This window comes from Ips typographus, linkage group LG1 (assembly GCF_016097725.1).
Source record: "Ips typographus isolate SLU linkage group LG1, UJ_Ityp_2.0, whole genome shotgun sequence".
Classification (NCBI taxonomy): domain Eukaryota; kingdom Metazoa; phylum Arthropoda; class Insecta; order Coleoptera; family Curculionidae; genus Ips; species Ips typographus.
In genome coordinates this window covers 24,130,965-24,151,637 of record NC_138422.1, presented here as the reverse complement: position 1 = coordinate 24,151,637, position 20,673 = coordinate 24,130,965, and the positions used below count along the sequence as shown (strand labels likewise).

The following is a 20,673-nucleotide window of genomic DNA, read 5'->3' as shown; positions in this document are numbered from 1 at the left end:
AAGTGATTTAACACAAATATTCACTTTCATAGCACCTTGTATAAACTGTGACAACGACATGTTATGATGGATGTCGCCCATATGTTTCTACGGAAATGCATAAAAACAGGTGTAATAAAATGAACTTTTCATAACTAGTTACATAAAGTGATACTTTTCGTAACTAGTTACGGATAATATAAGGAAGAGTGCTGAAAATCTTCAAAAATATATTGTAGTTATACAGAGAGTTAAAAAATTGGCCTTAAAAAAATTTTTAAAAGTGCAAAAAGTCAAGTTTTTCAAATGGAACACCCCTATTTTTACAATTATTGTATTTAGTTTTCCGTTAGCAAGTATGGAACTTATTTGAAAAATCGATACTTTTGGAAATAAACACAAATAAATCAATTTCTATATGCTACAGTTCGTTAAAGAGTCCAAAAATGAAATATACAAGGTGTTTGATTTAAAATAAGCGAGTTGGTATCTATTTCTGAAATAACAATAAAACTACATAAACATACTATAACTTTCTCTAGGTATAGTTTTGATCTAGATATTAGCCCAGATTATAGACACTTCAATGAAATCTGAAAAACAGCTGAGAGCTTTTTTGGGAGGGAAAGCCGGCACAAACACCCAAATAATAATATAATAATATCTTGGTAACTGTGTACGAGAAAAATAAAAAACACAGCAATTTTTCATACAAAACAGAATTGATAAGATTTTGCTGTGTTTGCTCCTTACAAAAACACGTTGGACCGTCTGTTAAATTTGGCGTTTGCAAACCATTCACTTCCAACTTTTTTTACACCTCCACCTAAATTTTTCCCGCATTTCTTTTGAATTAAAATACAGTTTTCCTGTTTTTCTTCAATTTTAATTGCCGCAACATCTTTATTTTCATCAAAAAACTGTAGGAACCTATGAGGAATATTAAATGTCATAAACAGGTAAATGTTTTGAATATGGCAAACAGACAAGCTAAAAAATGTCACATTCAAAACATTGACAGTCATTTTATGTCATCCCTATTTTTGTTTGATTTTCCGCATACCGACTTATACATAAAAAAGAATAATAATGTGATAAAACTGCAGTAATCACAAAACAATGTTTTTTTTAATAGATGCCAGTTAAAGTCTTGGTCTTGAATTTGTTTTAATGATTTGAAAAGATTACCATTAGAAAGAAGTAAAAATAAAACTAAAATCAATTCATTAATTTTCATTACTTACCTTTATATAAATACGAGTTTCAATCTCTGGTTAATATTTTCGGTTGTAAAAACTTCTAAACTCCTCCGTTTCTACTTCAGGATAAAGGGATTTTACACCAATGGATCTATGATAAGGATTAGTTTAGAAAGGGAAAAAATAAATTAATTCTTTATTAACTTTTAAACACAAGCTACGAAAAGCCGAAGGCAGGTTGGGTCCTTGACGAAGCTCACGTAAGGCCTATTTCCAGGTCGCATCAGAAACTTCACGTGTCGCTTGGGAGCGCTGTTCAGCCATACAACGTCGAATGAGTCAAGTACCGGACGTTTTGGAAGTACTGCCGTCATATTGGGTCTTACGGAAAGTTGATAACCTGTTGTACCTGATTTTAGACAAAGATTTGTATTTACTTATTTGGAAAAAAGATTAACTAAATCTGTGTGTTCACTAAAAGGTGATAATAATATAAATAAATGTGAAAATTCAGGCGTTTCACTTTCGCCAAAGTAATAAGTGATCATATTTATCGATTTGGTTTTTTACTGTTAATTACTGTTTTCCATACAAAAATTGTCTTTCACAGAACAGCAGCAGATTTCAAAATAAACAAATGACTTGAGGATAGTCTAAAATGAACAAGTTTTTAATTTCTTAAAATTAATAAAATAATAAACTGTAATATTTATAAAATCACAGAGAAAAGAAGTGCAAATTTTCAATTTTTGGAAACAAATTTCTTTATTTTATTTTTTTAAAGTCGTTTAGTAAACTGAATTGTTGCAAATGAACTTACCTGGAAATCCTAGTTTTTCGCACAACTTCTCCAAGTCGTCCGAGGTGTAAGTAGAGTTGAAACACCCAGAATGCCATACTCCTGCAGCCCTTGTTTGCACTTCTCCAGCGTTGGTTCTGTCAAATTTGCAGAGTTAATTTATGTAGAGAAAAAACGGGGTTATTGCAACTTACTCCGTATGATTACGACTGTCCAGTTTGAGGCAATGAACCTCGTCCTCGCCGCCTGGACAATCTGGGTGTCCATCACATATTGTATCATTCGGTACACATTTATTAGTGCTGAGAAATAATAAAATAACTTGCAAAGGAGTTTAAATTAAAGTAAAATCAAGAATAAACATGGATAAGATCCGTATAGTTTTTGAACTTGACTGATTTATTAAAACAATGAATAACTTTCATCATTTAAATAGTTTGAGTTGAAAAAATGCAAAAAAAATTAAAATTAACGGGTCTGAGTGTTTTTCTAAAATACCATTTCCTGGTTTTTAGATCTTTTTTGTGTTAATAACTCTTAAATGTCAACATGTCAAAAAGACCAAATGATGAATTAATCCAAATGAGAAAAATCATTTTTTAACTTTTTGGAAAGGATCCCATCCGAAATATTTGACCTTAGATTAGATGTCACTGTCAATCTGACAGCTTAACACTGATCGTGTTAAACTTTTCAAATACACAAATAAACAGTAAAATTGTAGACAATTTTTACACATTTTACCCAGTACTACCTAAAATAATAGTTATTTATTTTTTACTTTACAGAAGTTCAGTTAAGACCTATAAAATATCTTTTTATCCTTAATAATCAAGTATACTAAAGCATTAATCGGAACGTAAAAAAGTAACAGAAATTTTTTTTAGTTTATTTCAAAATTTGATTAAAAAAATAATCAAATCTCAGCATTACCTTCCACAATGAAAATCGTCAGGTTTGCATTGACAAACTTCGGGATCTTCATCGGTACGATCAGCACAATTTAAGACTCTGTCACAAACTAGTTTAGGATTGGTTAGCTGAAGGTAGTTCCCGCAAGAACATACTGTAGGCTCATCCGCATAATCACCGCAGTCATTGTGGCCGTCGCAGAATGCCGATTTGGGCACACATTTTTCGCTTTTCGGACATTTAAAATGAGTGGCCGGACAGTCTGTAATTTAATCATAATTAGTGTAGAGGACGCCAGTGGCGTTCTTTGACAACTCACCACAACGATTGGTTTGGTAGCATTCACTCTCTTTACGGTAGCATACTTCCTCACTCTCGTCGCTACCATCTTCGCAGTCTTGAACTCCATCGCACTCTTGTTGCTTGTTTAAACACTGACCTAAGGCACAGCGAAAACCATTACAATGTCCAGCTCCCATTACTATGTGGGAAGCATTGGAGCGCTCGCCGAAAACCACATCCAAAATTTCAAGTTTCAAAAATTGCAAACTGGTGTACGATTTGTCCGGGGAAAATCCGCATCTTCCGAAAACGTTATGAAATACCGCAGCTGGGTACCAACCCACCCTAGAGTCGCACATCACTACCCCAGTCCAAGGTTGCTGATTTTTCTAAACATCAAAATTGTTTTCAAATAAACGCACTAGCAGGAAAAACTCTCAGGCCTACCATACAGTCCTCGGTAATCTTACGATCAAAGCATCGATAACCTCTCGGGCACTTTGGTTTTGGGTAGAGTGCTTTAAATTCAACCCCCTTTTCTCCCACACCTGCTGCAAAACACTTTTCCCTACTGTCGCCCTCCCATCTGGAATTCAGATCGGCAATTTGCACGTAGCGGTTTAATTTAATTTCCTTATCCACTTTCAACAGTAGCACATCTTTTTGTATCGTCACAGCTCTTATTACTTGAGCAATTTGTTCGTGAGGACCTTTAACCGGCAGGTCCAGTTTACCTTTACCCATGACTGCGGTTACATAAGAATGGTTGCCTAAATATCTAATAAAAACCAAAATGAAACGGGTTAAATTGTGAGAATTAAAACTCACTTTGTCAAGTCGTCTCCAAAGCAGTGTATGGAGGTAATTACCCATGAAGGGTTCAGTAAGGCTCCTGTGCATTGAAAATTGCCTTCCGAGTAGATTGAAGCAGTCCATGGAGAAAGGTATAGTTCGCTGCTTTGTTCGAGGTTTTTGTAAGTTAGGGTGCTGCTAACTGATTTGTTGAAGCAGCTGTTGAAATAAAATGGCTATTATAACAACGCATCAACCAAAAAGAAAACATTAAATTGAATTTGTCTACAAAATAATAGTTTATACAGACCAATGGATTAACTTTAAAACAAATGTCGTAATTGTGTTTTGTTGTCATAGCTACGTAAATATCTGTCAAAACTTCCAATTATTCTTTTAGTGACTTCCAAAAATATTTTCAATGAGAGTATATGGATTATTGAAGCATAAGTACCTACTTTCAGCGATATCCAGAAAGACGGCAGCCGGGTTTATCGACCTTTAGTAAGCTCAGAAATTATTTAATTATCTATAGTTCCTTTAAAAAACACAATCGGGATTAGAGTGCCTAATGAAAATAATAAAAATCTGGTTCGCAGAAAAAGACCATAAAAATGTTCAACTTTTGCTAAAAATTCTATGCTCTGATGAAAATAATAATATATGATATTATTATTTTATTATATAATATAATTAATTTAACGCTTAGTCATTGGAGTGAACAGAAATAGTCTATCTTCAAACAGTGGAGTTGTATAGCGTAAGTATAAGCAAAAAACACAAAGTCGATCTCCACAAAATATTTATTTAGTAGATAAATGCTACCCAACATGTTTCGAGTGTATCTCATCCATCATCCAGCACTCATCCTCAGTGCCCTAAATTAGCCAAACACCCCTGAGGATGAGTAGTTTATACACTCAAAATATGTTGGGCAGCGTTTAGCTACTAAATAAATTTTTTTTTGGAGATCGACTGTTTTTTGCTTATGCTTAGTCATTGTTTTATTTTTATTTAACTTTTGTTTTGATTTGTAATCAAATGCTATTTTTCTTAGGAACTTTAGAAATACAATAATTAAAAAATATGTTTTACTAATTTTGTTATTTTGATTAAAAGTAAGAAAAAATAAAACTTTGAGACAGTTACCTAGTTATGACAACAACACTACAATTACGACATTTGTTGCAAAAACTAAGTAAAAAAAAGAAATTTTTAATCAATTTACATTTTTCAAATCGTTTTCAATTAATACACAACTACAAAATTTTACTAAAATTTGCTTAAAAGCTCTTTAGAAGACAGCTATTTCAATTTTTGGAAAAATACAATTTTTAGTTTGTGATCGATATTTTGAAACTTTTGTAGATATTTAAATGCAGCATCTGATTGGGCTCAGAGTTGCAAAACTTTTTCCCGATTCAACCGAAATTGTATCTCTTACCGTTTCCGAAATCCCCATGCAGTTACTTTTATCTGGGACACTACAAAATCTGGAAATCTCGCTTAAAAAACATCGTAACCGCCAGACCTAAAGCCTGTTGCTTCAATTCAATTCAAAATGTCCAAAAAGGAACGATAAAGGCAGATGAGTTAGGTAGAAATCGTACCGTAAATAAACATTATGATTTTGGGTTCTTAAATTGACTGAGATTGGTGGTTGTTTCCATAAGCCCCTCAAACCCCAAAAATAAGCTTGTAAACTCAAAATTCAAAATAAGTAACTTTTGGTATAATACTACTGGCACAATATATTGTTGATAAAAAATCAAAACTATTTAAAACATACCTCACAAACAGACCATCGCAGCAATGTTGACACCTTTTGACAGCCTCCCCTTTTAAAGTCACCCTTCCCTCAGTCATAGATTTGGTAACATCCACGCTAGCATTTTCTACAGTGTACCTGTAGAACCCGCTGTAATCTTGGAAACCGAGAACGCTACACACGCTACTGGCAATAACTGAATTTTCAGTTGACGCGTTGAGACAGAGTGGCATCCACAATCCTTGGTGATTGACGGTCACCACACCTTTTACGTGTAGCATCGGCCTGTTGTCTTTATCCACTGTCAGATGTTTTCCATTTGTCAGGGACACTATACACCAAGAAGTTAATAAAGGTAATTCAAATAATAGATGTAGATTTTTATACCGCAGTTGAGTTCGTCTTCGTTTTGAGGGCAATCAGACGTTCCATCGCAACGTTTTGATTGATCGATGCACTGCATTGAGAGACGGCACGTGAATTGTGATTGAGTGCAGCCAGCTATTGTAATGAAAAAGCTTGAACCTGCTTAAAACTTGATGTTTAGTAAGACTCACCGCAACCAATCTCGTCACTGACGTCATTACAGTCGGTGACTCCATCACAGATAGCGTCGGGACGTGCAGAGTGGACGTAGTGCGCGCAGCTGCAATCAGCTTCATCACTGCCATCTTCACAGTCCAATTGTTTATCGCAACGTTTTTTCATAGGAACTACCTGTAACAGGCTGCAAAACAAAGTTGAAACTACCTATTTGGATTAAGACAGAACTTTACACTTTGCATCGGAAATTCGTCCCATCAAATCCGTCCCACAAATCCAGGCTGGAGTTTCTCGTAGCTCCTAACAAGTCATCAAAATCATCTTCATCCAGAGGTCTCATTAGATGACTCCTACTTTGCATAAAGTTAAATTACTTATATAAACTACTGAAAAATCAGTTCAACCTTGAGTGTTTAAAGATATCGTTATGACCTCCACAACCAAACTCATCGTCCCCTAAGAAACAATCCACTGTACCATCACACCTTCTTTTCTTAGACATACACCGGTGAACTCCATTGCAAATATATCCTGGACATTTTTGTAAAGGATGTGCCATAGTCACTCTGTCACCCCCTAAAAAAACCTTCTTAATATAAACCACTAGCGACACTAAAGAAACCTTACTGGTATGCTCAACAATCCAGGGAAGGTACTTGCTGACCCTGGTGTAAACTCCCGGTTCATTAGGGCGAGCGCAACCCTGTCCGTGACTAACAATCCCAGCTAAATACCACTGATTTTGATTATTGGGATTGCGACACATTAAAGGGCCACCGGAGTCGCCCTGACAAGCGTCTTTGCCTCCTTCAGAAAATCCTAAAAAACTAAGACTGAAAAGGTGTAAATAGAGAAAACTGTAACTTTACCAGCACAGATTTCATCCAAGTCTGAGTCTTCGTTGTGTTTGCAGTGACCTAGGATTGGAACTTCTACTTCTCTCATTTGGTCCGCTAAAGATACGTTTATTTCATCAATAAAAACTAGTTACAAATAGATTTGTCACTTTTTAGCACGCAAACTTTGTGATTCCTGTAGGAGGCATTATATCGATAGTGTAGGCTTCTATAGTCCCTATAGTTTGGTAAACTCGACAAATCCCACAAGTATTTTTACAGTTAATTTACCTTATTTATTCTAGTTTAATTGAAGAAAAATATGGTTGCGATTCAGTTTTGTAGGTCAAAACTATCATATTATTTTTTTGTTAATCCTGGGATTGTTATTTTAAAAATTCATTTCATGTTATTATATTATATATTTTTTTAAAAATGTAGGGAACACATAACAAAAATAAGTAATTATTTACGTATTGAAACTGTACAGTTCATTGACTACATCAATTATGTAATTATAATCAGACTAACGGATAAATCTAATCTTACTACTTCTGTGTTCGTCTTTATAATATTCATAATCATACAAAAAATGATTCAAAATCAAAATCTATAAACCTGTATTTTTATTTTTATACATTGTTAGTAAAGCTCCCACAAGTCAAGTAGCTTTTAAGTGATAGTTGCCTATCATTTTGTAGAGAAACAGTAACTATTTTCAAGTGATTCGACACGGATGTATGATTATGTGTACGTATTAGGATACATATACAGAAGTCAATAGGATACATGTTTGTTTGTCTTTATTATTTCTGAGACAAGACAGAAAACAATTTTCATTCAGTCAGTAAAAACTTACCGTCAATATAACAATATAGATCAGATGCAAATTTCAATTTATTATAGATAGTATTGTAGATTTCTTCATAGCCTCGTTTGACCATCAACTAAACAGCTCCAGAAAAATATCGAAATCCAAAATTTTTTTGTCATTTTGATCGCCCTGTACCTCTGAACCGAATTTAATAAACAAAATAGTGTATTTGTCTTACTAGAGTGGAAAAATAAAAGCCTGTTAAAATCTGTATAAACTGTCAAAATAACGTCAGTGAATTGTCAGAATTTCGGTTAACAACATTGCAGCTACTGTCTTCAAAATCATGAACTTCTGCTTAGATAATTACCCAGATTTCCACGAGGAACAAGAGATTCTGGCTGAGGAAGCCAGAAAAAAGGATGAACTGCTAAAACAGCTCCACGTTGAGGAACGAGAAGACGAGTTGCGTTTTAGCTGCTTAAGTGACTGTTTTGTTCGGTACATCAATGATATTTTCTATAGAAAATCGTAAAATAGCTTTTTTCTGCAGTTTGTCCTGGTATCACAAAAAGCAATTCATTCTAAGCATCATTAAGAACATCAACTGTTTCGACACCCTGGTGCGTATAATAAGTTATATCGGTACGCTTTATGGAAAACTTGCAGCCTATTCGGACGTTAGTCCGCAAAGCAATAATGTTTCAGACCAGATTTTAGTTGACCACGATCGGGCGATGGAAGAAAGTTGCTTTAAAGGTTTTTAAATTAAAATTGAATAAAAGATTTTATGGCTGAAAAGTATTTTGCAGAAGTAATGTGTAGTCATCTGAACTGGTTGGCAACCTTACCCAATCCAAAGCTGATTATTATGATTCTGGATTTGGTGCGCATGGCTGGAGGCAGCCTAGTGCGCAAGCTGTATATTCCAATAGTCAATATCTACAATCAGAAATTGCTAGAAATCGGTCATTCTAAAACCAACCAAGCCCAGAAAGGTAACTTTCTTAGACAATTTCAACTGACTGATTGATAATGGTTTTGTAGATCTGCAAGCTATTCTAAACATAGAAGATCCGGACGATTCTACTATGTACCCTCAAGAGCACCCCCTTACTCTGGAAGTAGAGAAGATGAGAAAAAAATGGGAAGAAATTATCCAGAAGTATCGACGAGAAGTGTTTGAAGTGAAAGCCGACCCGGAAACTCCTACAAAAAAGCCTAAGAAAGCTCCATCTAAAAAGGCAAATAAAAATACTAAGGCAACATCTTCACAGGCCATGGACTGGGTCCAAATGCTTCCTATTTGGATCGTTAAAATAATTTTCAATTACCTAGACCTGAAAACATTACAGTCCCTAAAAAAAGTCAATCCGTATTGGGCTTACGTCTGTGATAGTGTGATTAAAGACCGACAAGCCAGAACACTTCTAGACCAAACCATAGAGAAATTTTCAAGCAAAGTAGACCCAGAAGTTCTAAAACAGTGCCTAGATAACAGCAAAACTAACCGTCTTAAAACGGTAGACCACCCTAGAGAAAAACGGCTCAAAGGTCTTCTAAATAGAGGCACAGTACTACCAAGTTTACGACCTAAAGTTAAAAAGTCTCAGCAAGTTAGATGGGCTATGGTCAATACGTTGTCCAAGGGTACGGATATTGTCGACCCTATAGATAAAGTGATACCCTTGCCCAGGTTAATCAAAGAGGACTTGCTGCTTTATAAAAAGTACCCATGTTTATTGAAGGACGTAAATATAGCTCTAGACGTGGAGGAAAGTGTTAAGAGGCAGGACACTTTGAGTTATACTCTCACTCAGCTTTTAAGTGATGCTTTTAGTGTGAGTGAATCCGATTTGGCCGACTGGTGATTTTCTCCAAAGACACAATTTAACGTAATAAATATTATGTTTCATAAACTATAAGTTTCTCAATCGTCAGTTGTAGAAGTTTCCTGATGATTGGTATTAATTTGGAGACGCAAAACGGTGGCTGTATCTCGGTAATTATTAAACTTAGATCCTTAAAAAATGTATGTATTATCAAAGTGACCAAGAGAAAAGACTGGTGTGTGTGTGCAATTACACTAAAAATGTAGTAAAATAATATAATAAAAATATCACATTTAAATTCTTGAGCAATTTCTTCATAATTTTTTTTCTTTGTTCACACCCACACAACCTAATGGTAAGAGGGGTTGCGAATATGGTTGGACGGAAACTAAAATATCTCGAAAACGACTCATGGGATTTAGTCGGGCAATGGCTCATTAGAAAGAGCGTTATTTACTTCATAGTCCATTAGATGATGTATCAGAAGTTTAATTTTTTTCTTAAAAAAGCACTTAACATCTTCTTAAAAAGCAGCACAATTTCAGTTACGTCTCCGATGTTTGGTTAAAATGTATGTTAGACATACGTCCATGCATTCCCTCTCACTCAACTCATTATAAACAGAAGAGAGGTTTCTAGGTCACAGATATGTGGTGTACCAAATAAGTGTCAACCGTATCCTGAAAATGTCAACTTGATATTTCTATTTGTTTAGAAAATATGCCTCATTTAAAATCTTCAACATGCAACAAAAAAAAAACAAATTTAAAAAAATTAATAAGAAGGTTTATTTTTTATTTGAGCAATTCGTATATGGCCAAAAATCAAACCAAAACGGAGTGACGTTACAATAATAGAAAGGTAAAACGGAAAATTGAATGTGACAAATAGAGGAGCAAAGGTCACATTTCAAGCCTTCTTTCACGTGATTTTCTCTTGGTCGCTTTTATGATACAAGTTTGATTTTCAGGGTTCTATTTTCAATAGTTACTGAGATATAACACCCTGTAGATAATAATTGTTGCACAGATTATTTACACACCCTGTATAAAATGTAATTTGCAGTAATTACTTTCAATGTTTATTACAGAAATCTCACTTTTAATTTTTTGCCCTCCTATACCACATTTCATACCATAAAACTATTAAACTCCGTTTTTCCACTTTTTATAATGAACAGACATTCTATTGAATTTTGTGGGTACTTACGATCAGATCCTCTTTCCACGGTGGCTCCCCAGCCTACAGTAGTGCATATAGCACCAGTTTTCGGCTCCTTTTTAAACTCCACTCCTGCGGTACTCTCAGAAGGAAGACAGATTGGGCGCACGTGCCGATTGTACCTGATTGGTGCTGATAACTTCATCAGGGCTGAAATTATCTCATTGAATACAGGTGCACTTGCATATTTAGTCAGGTTAGATTTACCGATATCATTGCGTAAATTTTCCTTATCATACAGCTCATGACTGTAAACCACTTTAGCCCAACGTCTTTGATCCATCGGGGCGTAAGAGAATCTTCTTAACGTTCCAGCTTGAATTTCGTAGTAGTATTGCCAATATCTAAATGATATGAGCAGGTTCTTCAGACAGATTGACTGATATAATCAGCTTTTTAGAGTAAAGGCTAGAGAAATTGTACTAATTTAAATGTAGTGGAAACTAGTGGAGTAGATTAACACAATCTGGGGTATGGTCAAAGTTAATTTTTCTGATAATAATGACAAGCATTATATTTAGTAAAGCTTTTCTTACCTGTCAACGCAATGGGATGCAGTAATCACCCACAATTCATTGATCAAAACACCGGCGCAGTGAAAAATCCCATTCTTGTAGATCGAAACCAGCCAAGGCCAGGCCGAAGGTTGACTTGGTTTACCCCCTACTATTCGCCCTTCAGTATGCCTTCTTTTCAATCGACTCAAATTGTCATCATTTTGGGTCTCTTTGAGGATCTCACCCAGCTTTTCGGCCACTAAATAATCGTCCTCCCGCATGCTGTAAGCTCTTTCCATCTGGTTGAGCATTTCCTCCAAGCTGGTATCCACCTCCTCTCGTCTGTAGGGGTTGTGCACGACAAATCTTAAGCCGCAGTAAATGGGCGGACATTCAACAAAGGCGGCTCGGTCCTGAACGCAGCCGTTTACCAGACTCACCTCGTTGTTTGGTCGGATGTTGATAAATTTACCGTCGTAATTTTGGGCGGTCAGTGTCATGTGCGTTTTGGGAGTGCTGTTTGACAAAATAATACACTCAAAGATAGAAAACTATAAAACAATAGGATATAGAAAGGTACATCACTGGTTTTTAAAACTTGTTCCAAGATTCCAGCCAAAACGTTACCTCAACATATTAGATAAACTTTGATTCTTGTCTTGCTTCTCCCTTCATTAATATTTACTAAATCTTTAACATTTTCGTAGAAGAAGTAAAGAACTTATGAATTCTTTAAATGGAGACAATACCTAATAAACTTACATGGAACTAGGACCAGCTTCTACTTGACAAACTTCGGCCGCCCACAATTCGCTTCCAAAGCATGTCGGATACCATTGTCCTTTGTAGTTACGGTGCAGAAACCCTACGGAATTAGAGATCTTGTTCCTTGTAAGATTGCCCAACTGGTCCGTTAACACCGAACAGTCAGTTTCGTCCCTCCCAGTGATTTCACACTGTTTCACTCCGTCGCAGCGCTGCTCCAGAGGAATACACGTCGATCTTCTAAATCGGGACCAATCGTCGCAGGAAAATTCATTTTCTGCGCAACCTGAATAAACGAAAAAAATGCAATGGTAATTTAAGCATGTGGGAAAATGTACCAAAACAAGCTTCTTCATCCTCGCAGCGGGGGCAGTCGCAATATCCATCGCAGAGCCTCAATTTTCCCATCCGCTCTTTGCAAGAACAGCCCATCTCATCGCTGCCATCGTCACAGTGAACTTCGTTATCGCATACGTGTTGGTTTTTTATGCATCTACTGTTGTCCAGGCATTGATGTTCGCCTATGGGGCATCTGATTCCTTCCCAAGCTGCTCGAGAGTGGTTGATACTGTAAAATATACAACCTGGCTCAACATTCCAAAAGTAGGTCTCATCACAAACTAAAATTTGTTGATATCCTTTGTTAACTCGAGTGTTATTTAAAATATTAGCTAAACAGCAAAAAAAAAAAAAAACGCCGTTTGACGAAAGAAAAAGGGTAAAAACACACGGAGCGGTTTGTGCCGAGTCGGCCACCGCTCGGCGGAAAAGCGGCTTAAAACACACGGGGCGTCACTACAAGTGCTGACGGGCGATTTTCTTAATTCAAAATATCAATGTTGTCTAGTTGTAAATTGAACACGACGTTGAAAGCATTACATATGGCTTCTTCTGATGAAAGTGATGATGATTTGTTTTTTTTAACAACTTCATGCTTGTTATACAAGAGAATAAAAAAAAAGAAACGCAAATATTGGATTCATCCTATAATCAATGAGAGAAAAAAATAAATGATTTTTTTCACTTCACCCATGAAAGCGTCGGTTACCTCTTCCCAAGAACTCGTTTTTTTAATCTTATTGGAATAATCTTCTGAACGCATATCCCAAATTGCTTGTCAAGGTGAATTTCATTAATTAATTTTTCAATGTCCAAGTTTTCCATTATTAAATATTTCACTGGCAACACTGAAGTACGAAAAAATAAAAAAAACGCGACAAAACCGCCCTACGTCTGTTTCAATCTATTAGCAAACATGTAATGACATGCCGACCAGAATCGTAAAACCGTTCGCGGCGCATGGTGTTCGGCAGGGTACGCGCGGCCACCGCGACTGCGTGCCGCTCCAAAAAGCACCGTCTGTTTCATTCAACAGAAACGACATAAAGCAAGCGCAGCTTCGGCGGCCGACTCGGTGGCCGAAACGACACAAACCGCTCCGTGTGTTTTTACCCAAATATGGTGTCAGTACAATATCTCGTATCTGTTTGCAAAGCCACTTATACGAGGAATAAAAAAGTTCCATATAAGTATTGCATTTTCTATTTTGACAGATAAAGTATTCGTTCATTTGATATTACTGTTGCGTATTTGTTTAAATTTAGACTGGAAGATTAATCAAAAAAATTGTAAGAAAAGCACGACATAGTTACTTTTACAAATAATTGAATCGCAAGTAAATATTTTTACTAGGAATGTTACAGAAGTACAGTTAAATTTAGTGGCCCAAATGTACTAGAATACCTTTGATAATATTTTAGTTTTCCAATTAAAATTCACCTTAAAAATCAATTTCAGTTGTTAAGTTAATACTCCAGAAGGTTTCCGCTTGAAATTTGACCTTTAAAAACTAATTTCTTCTACCGATTTTACAAATGTTAATTGAAAAGCTCAACTTTCCGTAGATTGAGAGGTTAACTTAGCTTACGGATATTTTCAAATGTTTTACAGCATTTTTCGGAATATTCTTAGGAGAGTTATTATAATAAATTTAGGCTACAAGAATAGCATTTGTAAAGTAGGCAAATTACCTAACTTAGTCATTTAAGACCAAACTTCGAGCGGCAATAAACTTCTGGAATATTTTCAGAAAGGTTGTTCTAGTAAATTTAGGCCACAAAATTGACAGTAGTAAAATCGGTAGTTTACTGAAATTGAACGTTTCAAGTCAAATTTTAAGTGGAAAACTTTTGAAATATTCTTAGGGTGTTATTCTAATAACAAGAAACATTGCAACAAGAATTAATTGATGTTCAACACTTGTTTGTTTGATTGTTTGAAAATTAGGTAAGAATTCGAAAAAAAATGTGACTAAATTGTGAATAAAAGTTGAAAATGAAACGTTGGAACTCAAATATGATACTGCCACGTTGTAGATGAGAAAAATTGATAATGGTACAGTCTCATTTATTTTTGATTTAGGCATCAAATAAAGCAACAAACAAATAAAATCTAATTTTCTAAATTTCGGTTTTCTGTGAATATCTTCGTTAGTAAGCGGAATTAAAAAAACTTTGTATCTCTTTCTCTTTGTATCGTTTTTGAGATATCCATCTCATACTTCGCGCATTTGCGCTTCGGGAACGTCACGGCTGTCATTCTTGTCAAAGTCAAAATCAGTTACAGTCTGTTACGTCAAAAAAAAATAGGTTAAATGAGGCAAGGCAAGAGGCAAGAGGCATAAATGATATGATTTTCATTTGTTAAGAAGTGGATGTTGAGGATGACGACAATTTCTTATTCCTGATCTATTACATGATAAAGAAATCGTGGTAAGTAAGCTACATAGAAACACCTCAAAAATCTCTAAACATATTGATTTTTGGTTTTTCAGATTACCAAAAGAGATGCAATAATTCTATTACAGCATGGATCTTCGTTTATCTTCAGTGCAGCATTCAAAAGAGAATTTTTTTGACCCTTACACCCGAAAAGATCGACTTGGATCGATATTACTAGTTATCTGATGGACACCCTTCCAAGGGCTATGAGATTTTACCAGTAGGTGCAAAAATGTTGATTTACTTGAAAATAAAAAAATTAAACATTTAGAAGTTTTGTGATAACAAATGGCATTTATCATACCAAAAGCAACAAAATAAACTCCACAAATTATCCGTTTTATTTAAAAAAGAAAATTTGTAAAACTGTAAACAACAGGTACTTGCTTTATTGAATTTAAAAGTAAAAAACAATGTGTAGATGTAAGTAGTTTAAAATTATTTGAGATGTATCCAAATAAAATTGTATAATTGCAAAGCATGTGACATTCATATTGATAAGTTGCCCAATATTACCTTTATAGTTCTTCAAAAAGAATCTAGACATAAACAGTCCTTACTATAGCTACGTCAAGAGATCTCTGCTATGCAACAAAAAACTTTGATTTTCAAAAATCTTTATGAAACAAAATACCACTAGATGGTACTGACTCCATCAACAAAGCTATTTTAAATAGCATACAGGCAAACCTTAAAACGTATTTTCGGATGCACTTTGCATGGAAAGTACCAAAACTAAAATATACAGCTAAATCAACCGTTCAGGCACCACAAAAAGTATAAAAACCCATATAAATCTCTTAAATCCAGGGTTTGTGCTACAGAATAATAATATTTTCAAATACTCACCTCCGGTCAAAATCAATGCTCTCGAGAAGTAAATCCTGTAAACTAGTGGCCTCTCGTCTAACCTCCACTTGAGCCATTCCTGCAATGCTACTTGCTGGTGTTGGAATGGGGTTGCACACATAATACTGCCCTCCTGGTGAAGTAACTTGCAATGGCGCCTGTGCAGGAGGCTGAACGTTTTGGGCTAACTGCGGATACATGTAAGACGGCGACGTAGGCTGAGGAACACTATAAAACATTGCTGGATTGAGTAGGACTTGAGCTCTAGGTTGGCTGGATGATAGCACTTTCAAGTAGCCTGGATCTATTCTAGAAGGATTGGGCATCATAGGCATGTATGGAGAAGGATAAGGATAAAAACACGGATTAGGGAGCATTTGCTGAGTGGACTGAACGTCTTCTAAAGCTCCCAGTTGCTTGCCTTTAGGACTAAAGTCGTCCTGGCTAGGAGCAGCTCTAGAATCCTTAATACCTTCATTATTTAAGTTTGAGGCTCCGACTAAAAGTTCTTCGAGTGAAGACTGGTTAAGTTGAAGAGTTTCATCCAGTTCATCACTGATATCAGCATCTGAAATTCCAAGGGGGTTCCACATTTGTTTGCCTGTTCTTTTTGTACTTGGAGAGATTACAGTTTGAGGCGAGTCTTTTCCAGGATTAACACGAGAAGGAACACCATCGGGACCTCCTGTGACATTGATTCGAATAATTTTAGCGTCAGGAAATTTTGATACAAGCGGTTTTTTGTGTTGGGGTTCACCAACTTGAACTTCTTCGTTGGAAAAACCATCGTGATTTCCTCTAACTCCTTCCAGAAGTTCTTCAATGTCTTTTTCATTGCGACCAGTTTCTTTTGTTTTCTGAGAAGGAGTGATATTGTCAATAGCTGCCACTAAATCTTCATTCTGCTCGAGATTACTACCCTTATCTCGTTCAGCAACATTTTCAAAAGCAACCGCAAATTCTTTAGTTAGCTTCGGAACTCGCAATCTCTTGGTAAGTTTTCTATGTTGGTTATAGTCTACAGTTGTACTGTCTTGAAAACTGACGGAAGCTTCATCATTAACTTTATCAGTAGATAAAGGTTCAAGTTTTTCAACTTCAACGTCCCCTATTTTGTGAAAATCTGTCAAAACTGTGTCAACTGCAGGTCCATCACTAACATTCTCTTCATCAAATTTTGTGGCTACAATTTCCTCTTGAGGGTCTTCAACTTGTTGATTTTGAAAAATGCTCTTTGATTCACTATGGTCATTTGAATTTGCTTGTGAATTCTCACTAACTTTAACTCCTTCAAACTTGGCTACCAACTTGTCACCAACTGGTACGTCTTCAACTTCTCTACTGGGTAATTCGAAAGGCTTTACATTTACTGGAAAATTTCCAAACTGCTCTTGGTCAGTTAAAAACTTATTTTCATCATTAACATTCCCTCCGTCAGTTTTCCCACCATCAACAAAATGATTGGCTAAAAGGTCCTTTTGAGGTTCTCCGACTTGAAGATTTTCTTCCTGTTGATTTGGATCATAAGAAGCCATTTTGTCAGCTGTTGATTCGCTATGATGGTTTAACTTTGCTTGTAAATTTTCAGTAACAACTTTAACTCTTTCAAGAGAATTTTTCTGCGCAGCACCAACCTGGATGTCTTCATCTCCTTTACTATGAAACTGCAAATGATTTACATTTGCAGGTAACTTTCTATAAGACTCCAACGCTCCCGAATCTTCTCCTCTATTACTGATAACTTTTCTCCCAATTATATCCACATTATCTGGGCTATGCTGAGGTAAAACTTCAATTTCTTCATTAGTTAAGAGACCTCTGTTTCTTTGTTCAAAATTAGAGTGAATCACTTCAGGGGTTTCTTCAAAAATAGTATCGGGAGGTGGATGGTTGAGTCCTTCTTCCATAAATTCTACATTATTTCCAAATATTGGTTCATCAGCATTTTGGAAATGTTGACCTGGAAAACCTTGTTCTTCTCTCCAAGCTTCAAACATTGGGTGTCCTCTTTCTTGTGTTTCAAATTCAGCCAAAGGCATCACATCACCAACAGGTGCTAAAGTAACATGGTGAAGAACTTCTTGCTTAACTCGATCAGGTAGCGGGGCACCCAAATAGTTTCCAACCATAGGAGAATCATCCTCAAAATGAGGCTCAACGTACATTAAACCTTCTTCTTCTAACATAGGATTATTCGGTGAGATAAACATAGGAGCGGATTGCAGCAAATAATCACTTTCTCCTCCGTGACCTTCTGGATCAGCAACCAAATAGTCCTCATAGTCAATCTCACGTTTTCGTCTCTTTTCAGTGTCGTATTCCATTAAAATGTTAAGCATATCGTTTACGGTGCAGTAATCCGAAAGAAGATTTAGTTCAGTGTCCTTAAACACGTGACAACACGCCTCCAAAGTGCGCTTGAGTTGGCAACGTTGCATTTTTATGGATGATTTGTCCAGATAATTTCCGGATTTTAGTCTGTCTTTAAAAAGGGCTTGATTCAGTTGCTTGGTCAGGCTGATAAAATCCTCAGTGGTTGAAGTTGGTGGTGGTTTGGTTGTTGTACTGAGAGTAAACAGTTGATATTCTGAAAGTAACTACAAACTGAAAAACCTGAGTAAAACTATACAATAATACAGAATAGTCTACACAGGATGTTTAATAAAGTGTCCGTCATTTCACATAATAATTTCCTCAAGTATTTTTTCAGATTAGCAAGTCTTTACTTAATTTTTGTTTTTTCTAAAAAGTTGATGATACCATAAGATAGAAGTTTCAACTGATTTATTTAACGATGCGTTTTGTACGTATGCGTTCGTTATTTTAAACCGAAATAACTAAAAAACGGTTGTTAGTAGCGTTTTTTGATATGAATACCTGTTTTACTTCAAAATTTCTCATGTTACACACAACAATTTCTCTTCTAGGACTCTTGCTCATTTTGTTGCTATATTTATGGGACACCCTGTATAAAACCAACTTATCAATTTATTACTGTTTTTGAACTTACCTCTATCAAGAAAAGCTCCTGAAATTAACACAACCATCACAAGCAGCAGGATTGAGCATAAACAAGCCAACAACCGAGCCACGTACCTAATCTGAGCCCTTTGTCTTAACTTGCCATTATCTTCGTTGCATTCTGCTTAAAATATTCCAAACTCACTCACACTGTACAAAAAAAATGTTAGTACTTTTTCACCTTTAGAGTAGTCGTCGGTTCTATTCAGGTCAATGGTGGTCATTCCTTCAGGTTCCTGGAAAGGTTCTGGGCTGGGCGAACCAGATTTCACTTCCTCAAGCGATTTTTTCTTTATCGCCCCTTTTGGAACCACCATTTTGTATCACTCGGAACCAAATAAGTATTTTGTTGCTATCCTTAATAATACTCACACTGTAATAAGCTGACAACTGACCCATATTTTAATGCGATTCCGATTAATCAAAACAGCCAAACTCGCTTAGGTAAGTGATATGGTAGTGTTGCATAAGGTTGCCCGATCAGCGTTCTCTGTAAATTCTGGGTTGATGTGCTTTCTTTTGTTGTGTGCAAATATTTTTTATCAATCTTAAGTAATTTTTGGGCAAATGGAAATTTTAAGTAACTTGAAAACACCGTTTGCAGTAAAATTTGTCTAGCATTTAGACAAGAATATTGGAACCTGACCACACTTTTTCTTTTTTAACAAAACTTATACAGAACAAGACAGAATTGTATTTTTTTTTAAATGCTCATCATCTTGCTTTTTTTACTTTCAATAATAATTATTATTTTTTGCTATAAATTTTTTCCGAAATACATGTCCTTTTGGTTTCCTTACGCAACTCATTAACTCAACCACTATCACTAACCTCCACGCCTCTTCAATATGTATGTATTCGCTGTTAGGTTTGTTAAAAATGTTGCTTCGAAAACATTATGTCTCGTATACAGGGTGGCCCGGCCCGTAGCTCGACCGACAGGGAACATTTAAAAATGATGTTTCAAGACAACTTATTATCTATCACAAAGTTGCACCTTTTCAAAGAGATATACAGAAGGTCAAAGTTTTAAAAGTTTATTTGGTTTTGACAGCAAGAAACAGATTCTCATTCCTGCAATTTTTGAGATACTTTTCTCAAATTTGCCTCTGCTCTGAGGGTTATATCATTCAACTACTTACTTTTCCAATTAAAAACTTCTTATTTTGAAAAACATACCTCTAAAGAACATCACACCGTACATTTTAATCCATATTGTAATAGATACATTGAACTATATATTATTTGTATTTTTTTTAATTTGGGTTTAATGGTTTTCGAGATATTTAGCTGAAATTTGGGACACAACTGAGTCCTTAAAGACTTTCTGATGATTTAATTTAGAAACTACTTGTTAGTTATTTGTAAACGAAGTCAAAAGTAATTTTGTTTATATTTATTTATGAAGCATTATTCAAATCAAATTTGTGTTCCTTTGGTAACAGCATCGATCGATTTTGGAAAAAGTATAAATAAGAAAAATCTGCAAACATCTGTTAAAAATTGTCATCATTGAAAGTATTCTAATGTTTTCTTGAAAATTTTTCTCTTCCACATTTACCAAAGATTTTAGTAGGAAAACTGTTTCTTTAAAGTGATGCAAAGTACTGATATGTAGTTTATCAATGTCGCAGTATGCAAAAATTTTAGAAAACATCCTTAATAGACACATTACCTATAAAAATATAAGATATGCTATCTTATATTTTATCTATTAGACCCTAGTTTACACACAATAATATTTCTGTTTTGTCTTAAAGGGTCAACAGAGGAATATGTATAGT

The 20,673-nt window shown here is 35.4% G+C and overlaps 2 protein-coding genes and 1 long non-coding RNA gene across 6 annotated transcripts; 2 read left to right on the top strand and 1 right to left on the bottom strand.

Annotated features, from left to right (window-relative positions):
* Positions 1-736: 736 nt before the first annotated feature.
* On the bottom strand, positions 737-20,112 carry ndl (serine protease nudel). Of its 2 annotated transcripts, XM_081995044.1 has the most exons (23): positions 19,071-20,112; positions 18,879-19,010; positions 15,869-18,455; positions 12,578-12,807; positions 12,237-12,525; positions 11,514-11,990; positions 11,185-11,321; positions 10,966-11,127; positions 7,144-7,227; positions 6,902-7,093; positions 6,679-6,850; positions 6,508-6,624; positions 6,289-6,458; positions 6,119-6,232; positions 5,753-6,062; positions 4,000-4,182; positions 3,619-3,949; positions 3,209-3,560; positions 2,911-3,151; positions 2,172-2,279; positions 1,999-2,114; positions 1,383-1,587; positions 737-1,329 (listed from the first exon to the last, which is right to left on the bottom strand). In XM_081995044.1, the coding sequence occupies exons 1-22, from the start codon at positions 19,204-19,206 to the stop codon at positions 1,385-1,387; spliced, it is 6,843 nt and encodes a 2,280-aa protein (XP_081851170.1). In that variant the 5' UTR covers positions 19,207-20,112; the 3' UTR covers positions 737-1,329; positions 1,383-1,384. The 2 variants fall into 2 exon arrangements, with proteins under 2 accessions (XP_081851170.1, XP_081851161.1); XM_081995035.1 differs by lacking the exon at positions 737-1,329 and having other exon boundaries at positions 1,362-1,587.
* LOC145739764 (uncharacterized) lies at positions 8,199-10,054 on the top strand. Of its 3 annotated transcripts, none has more exons than XM_081995132.1 (5): positions 8,199-8,425; positions 8,478-8,683; positions 8,737-8,922; positions 8,972-9,819; positions 9,872-10,054. In XM_081995132.1, the coding sequence occupies exons 1-4, from the start codon at positions 8,271-8,273 to the stop codon at positions 9,793-9,795; spliced, it is 1,371 nt and encodes a 456-aa protein (XP_081851258.1). In that variant the 5' UTR covers positions 8,199-8,270; the 3' UTR covers positions 9,796-9,819; positions 9,872-10,054. The 3 variants fall into 3 exon arrangements, with proteins under 3 accessions (XP_081851258.1, XP_081851269.1, XP_081851250.1); XM_081995143.1 differs by having other exon boundaries at positions 9,866-10,054; XM_081995124.1 differs by lacking the exon at positions 9,872-10,054 and having other exon boundaries at positions 8,972-9,843.
* On the top strand, positions 14,872-15,497 carry LOC145739804 (uncharacterized). Its single transcript, XR_014181223.1, has 2 exons — positions 14,872-15,010; positions 15,073-15,497. It is a non-coding gene; the product is annotated as an uncharacterized LOC145739804 (long non-coding RNA).
* Positions 20,113-20,673: the final 561 nt, after the last annotated feature.

Excerpts from the sequence above, each read along its gene's own strand:
- LOC145739764 (XM_081995132.1), top strand. The coding sequence starts at position 8,271 with ATGAACTTCTGCTTAGATAATTACCCAGATTTCCACGAGGAACAAGAG. Across the intron at positions 8,684-8,736 it reads GGAAGAAAGTTGCTTTAAAG|AAGTAATGTGTAGTCATCTG; the intron begins GTTTTTAAATTA and ends AGTATTTTGCAG. Across the intron at positions 8,923-8,971 it reads AACCAACCAAGCCCAGAAAG|ATCTGCAAGCTATTCTAAAC; the intron begins GTAACTTTCTTA and ends ATGGTTTTGTAG.
- ndl (XM_081995044.1), bottom strand. The coding sequence starts at position 19,206 with ATGGTGGTTCCAAAAGGGGCGATAAAGAAAAAATCGCTTGAGGAAGTG. Across the intron at positions 6,625-6,678 it reads GATATCTTTAAACACTCAAG|GAGTCATCTAATGAGACCTC; the intron begins GTTGAACTGATT and ends TATGCAAAGTAG. Across the intron at positions 3,561-3,618 it reads AGATTACCGAGGACTGTATG|AAAAATCAGCAACCTTGGAC; the intron begins GTAGGCCTGAGA and ends TTTGATGTTTAG.